At 66.7% G+C, this 1,000-nt stretch overlaps 1 protein-coding gene across 1 annotated transcript in view; it reads right to left on the bottom strand.

The window, feature by feature from the left end:
* Positions 1 to 373: 373 nt before the first annotated feature.
* LOC113408746 (prickle planar cell polarity protein 3-like) overlaps positions 374 to 1,000 on the bottom strand; it is a gene marked incomplete at both ends in the record, with an annotated part of 903 nt that continues 276 nt past the window's right edge. Inside the window, one exon of the mRNA XM_026662145.1 lies at positions 374 to 557. Within this exon, the coding sequence (XP_026517930.1) occupies positions 374 to 557 (184 nt within the window). The remainder of the gene's footprint in view (positions 558 to 1,000) is intronic.

Raw genomic sequence — 1,000 nt, 5'->3', positions numbered from 1 at the left:
GTCAGGCCCAGGGGGCGTGGCCTGGCCACCCCAAGGGGCGGAGTCACAGAGCAGGGTTGGGGCTGGGATGGCTGAGAGGCCACAGGGGGAGGAGCTGGAAGGGCGGCGCCGTGCCTTTGATCCCTCCCCCCCCCAGTAGGGTATCTCTGGCCCCTATGCGGGCGTGGCTTCGGCCCCCTTGGGGGCGGATCTAGGATCCCACCTATGTGGGCGTGGCTTCCACCTCCAGGAATAAAGGGGTGGGGCTATGGGACACCTCCCTACAGGAGGCAGGGCTACGACCACAGGGGTGGGGCATGAGACAGGGCTTTGACTACAGGGGAGGGGCTCCCCAGGGGGCGGGGCTTTGGGACCCCCAGGGGGCGGGGCTCACCTGCTCCGGCTTGAGGCCGGGCGGCACCCAGGCATACTCCTCGGAGGCGCAGCCCGAGTCGTCGTCGGAGATCGAGTGGCGCTGGAAGTCTGAGATGAGCCGGCACATCATGCGCTCCAGGTCGACGGGCACTGCCCGCACTGCGTGCTCCTCCCGAGGGCACTTGCAGTGCTGGCAGATCTTCCTGGGGGCGGGGAGACCCTACAATAACACACCGCCCCCCCAGAGAGACCCTACAATAACGCACCGCCCCCCCCCCAGAGACCCTACAATAACACACCAGCCCCACCCCCGGAGAGACCCCACAACAATGCACTGCCCATCCACAGAGAGCCCCTACAGTAACACACGCCCCCCCAGAGAGACCCGACAATAACACACGCCCCCCTTCGCCCCGGGAGAGACCCTACAATAAACACACTGAAGCAGAGGGTGACTCCTGGAGGACCAGGAGTGGGGCTGTAGGCTGGGCATGGGTGGGGGAGGGGGTCGGGGAGGAGTCTCTTGGGGAAGGGGTCACTGGGAGGGGGGTCTCTGGAGGGGGAGGGTCCCTGGGGTCTCTTCCCCCTCCCCCCCATGCAGCAGGTGCAGAGAGTCTCCTTCAGCCCCATTAACCCCAACGGCCTG

The sequence above is a fragment of the Terrapene carolina genome, unplaced genomic scaffold, assembly GCF_002925995.2.
Source record: "Terrapene carolina triunguis isolate 2854851 unplaced genomic scaffold, T_m_triunguis-2.0 Scaffold23483, whole genome shotgun sequence".
Classification (NCBI taxonomy): Eukaryota; Metazoa; Chordata; order Testudines; family Emydidae; genus Terrapene; species Terrapene triunguis.
Note: the sequence above shows the minus strand (reverse complement) of the source record. Positions and strands in the feature narration are given on the sequence as shown.